The sequence below is a fragment of the Loxodonta africana genome, unplaced genomic scaffold, assembly GCF_030014295.1.
Source record: "Loxodonta africana isolate mLoxAfr1 unplaced genomic scaffold, mLoxAfr1.hap2 scaffold_428, whole genome shotgun sequence".
Taxonomy (NCBI): domain Eukaryota; kingdom Metazoa; phylum Chordata; class Mammalia; order Proboscidea; family Elephantidae; genus Loxodonta; species Loxodonta africana.
The window spans coordinates 1-3,106 of NW_026975142.1; the positions used below are offsets into that span (position 1 = coordinate 1).

The 3,106-nt window shown below is 38.4% G+C and overlaps 1 protein-coding gene across 1 annotated transcript; it reads left to right on the plus strand.

The window, feature by feature from the left end:
- The first annotated feature begins 960 nt into the window (after positions 1-960).
- LOC135229619 (olfactory receptor 5M5-like) lies at positions 961-2,647 on the plus strand. The gene has a single exon (XM_064279066.1). It carries the CDS (start codon positions 1,670-1,672, stop codon positions 2,606-2,608), a length of 939 nt encoding a protein of 312 aa, XP_064135136.1. The 5' UTR covers positions 961-1,669; the 3' UTR covers positions 2,609-2,647.
- The last annotated feature ends 459 nt before the right edge of the window (positions 2,648-3,106 follow it).

Genomic DNA, 3,106 nt, shown 5'->3' on the forward strand with positions numbered 1-3,106 from the left:
CAAAATGAAGTGTAGTGGGTAACATAATCTGATGATATGAGATTAAAAGCTGCTTCTTTTTTTTTTTTTAAGAATAGAGACAAAATGACAATGAGAAGTAAGGCGAACACTTGCCCTCCATGCAGACCAAGTGGAGAACAACAACAACAACAAAAAAAATCAACCATTTCATCGGAGCCCTACAAGGGAAATATTTTTTTCTGGGTAGAACAAGCAGGAAGTTGAAGGGAATGTTAAGAGACCAGGTTGAAGATAAAGCAGATTTTGCTGAAAATATATTGTTAATTCCAGAAGATACAGAGTCTCAAGAGAAGGGGAGAGATGAAAGAAATGGAGAGATTATGGGAACAGAGCCTGATGTAGATTAGAGTGGAAGAGATGAGGGGTAATTGTGGATGCTTGGGTTTTTCATGCGTGGCTGAATAAGGGTTATCTCTAACATTAAAGTCACAATAAGCCCTTGAGGATATATGCAGATGGTAGTAGTGAGAGTCCGAGTGTTAAGGTTAAGAAGGAACAGATTTTATGGGGATCTCTCTTCACCACAAGTCCTTAGGTGTTGCAAATGGTTTGTGCTAGTCTACTAACCTAAAGGTTGACACTTCAAACTCACCTACTGGCCCCATGGAAGAAAAGTTTTGGCAATCTGCTTCAGAAAAGTTTATAGCCAAGAAAACCCCATGAAAGAGTTCTGTTCTGTAATACATGGGGTAGCTCTGAGTAGTAATCAACTCAAGGACAGGAATGTTTCACTCACCAGAAACTGACAATTTGAATCCAACCCATTGTGCCATGGAAGGAAGGTCTTTGCAAAATTCTACAGAGTGCAGGTCTACACATGGTTACCATGAGTTGGAATCTATATGATGGCTATTTTTTTTTTTTTCTCTTCAGTACAGAGGATTAAGTTAGAAGGCCAGAGAAAATATGGTCTTAATTCCAGTGTGCAGGTTCTTTCCTGCCCCCTTTTGTGGAAAGGGAACCCTAGTGGTGCAGTGGTTAAGAGGATGACTGATAACCAAAAAAAGTTTGGCAGTTCGAATCCATCAGCCACTTCTTGGAAATCTATGAGGCGGTTTTTTTTGAGTCAAAATTGACTCGATGGCAACTTTTTTTTTTTTTTGATTGTGGAATGGGGAAATTTCTTTCAGTATGTGTGCTGACTTTTGTTAAGGGAACACCTAGGGAAGCTGACTTAAACACAGGGAATCCTTTAAAACCCTCTTTACCAGACTTCTTTCTTAGTCACATGTTTAAGGCTATACATTGCATTATAAATATCACTTTCAAAGAATCAAACATTTTGATATAGGTCTATGACATAAAAAAAACATAACATGATATAATTTTAATTATGATTCAGTTCTAATGATTTATAAATTGTTATTTTAATTTCTTAGAAATGTTATTGAAATTTTTTTAATTTCCCAACTTTTAAATTTTATGAGTTAATTTTATAGTGTGATCACAAAATACAGACTGAATAAAATCTAATTGTTTCAAATTTGCTTCTACTTGCTTCCTAGTCTAACATGTGATCAAATTTTGTAAATGTTTCATGGAACTTTTACATAAGGTGCAATATTTAACCAAGGTTTCAATGATTAAGACATACTTTCATATCTCTCCTTAGACAATAAAACCAAAGCCTCACGTATGAGACAAAGACATGTCCAGAAGAAACTACACTGAAGTGACAGAATTTATTCTTTTGGGTCTAACAAGCCACCTGGAGCTGCAAGTTGCCTTCTTTGCACTGTTTCTTGTGGTCTACATAGTCACTGTGATAGGAAACCTGGGCATGATTGTTTTAATCAGAGTAGATTCCCGACTTCACACTCCCATGTACTTTTTTCTCTCAAGTTTGTCTGTGTTAGATCTCTGTTTCTCCACGAATGTCACTCCCAAAATGCTAGAGAATTTCTTATCACAGAAGAAGACCATCTCATACGCAGGTTGTTTGATGCAATGCTATGTTGTCATTGCTGTGGTCCTTACAGAGCACTGCATGTTGGCTGTCATGGCATATGACCGCTACATGGCTATCTGTAACCCACTGCTCTACAGTAGCAAGATGACCAAGAGTGTCTGTGTCCGCCTGGTCATTGCCCCTTATGTCTATGGCTTCCTCCTAAGTGTGATGGAAACCTTGAGGACCTACAACCTGTCCTTCTGTGGTGCTAATGAAATTAACCATTTCTACTGTGCTGACCCCCCTGTTATCAAGCTGGCATGCTCTGACACCTATAGCAAAGAGTTGTCCATGTACATAGTAGCTGGCTACAGCAGTGTTCAGTCCCTCCTGATCATCCTCACATCCTACATGTTCATTCTTGTTACGATCCTCAGAAGCCATTCTGCTGAGGGCAGAAAAAAGGCTTTTTCCACATGTGGCTCCCACCTCACCGTGGTCACCATCTTCTATGGGACCCTCTTCTGTATGCATTTGAGACGCCCCACAGAGGAGTCTGTAGAGCAGGGTAAAATGTTGCCTGTGTTTTATACCACAGTGATCCCCATGCTGAACCCCATGATCTATGGCCTCAGAAACAAAGATGTGAAAAAGGCCTTGAGAAAAGCAATACGGAAACAAAAACTGGGGAAGTAAAAGTGTTACGCTACCATTTAAAAAATCCTTGAAGTACTATAAGATATTGCTGGGTTAGATTTCACACTTTACGCTAGTCCTGAACACTAAATTTCGAATTTTCTTGTTAGACAACTGGCTGGGTTGAAATTCCTAGAGGTAATGATTGAAACGAGAAGACTAGGACATACCAGGTAAACAGTTCATTCTCATTCTTAGTTTATCTTTTAGTGTCATTTCTTGCAAAAAAGAAAAAAATATACTGGTCTAAAAAAATAATTTTTGCTTTATTTTGTTATCAGATAAAAAAATATTTCTGGAGACAGGTAGCCTCTGAGTCTTATGCTAGCATTATTGTCTTAGGTCTTTAGACTCCTTACAGCCTATTTTATTTGGAACATTGTTTACATTCCCAAAGTCACTTCATGATCCAAAATGGCGGCTAGATAGCCAGCACACAAGTACAAGTTCTCCATCAAGAACTTAATCAGGTTAAGCTTCTTGCACCTTGAAAAATGG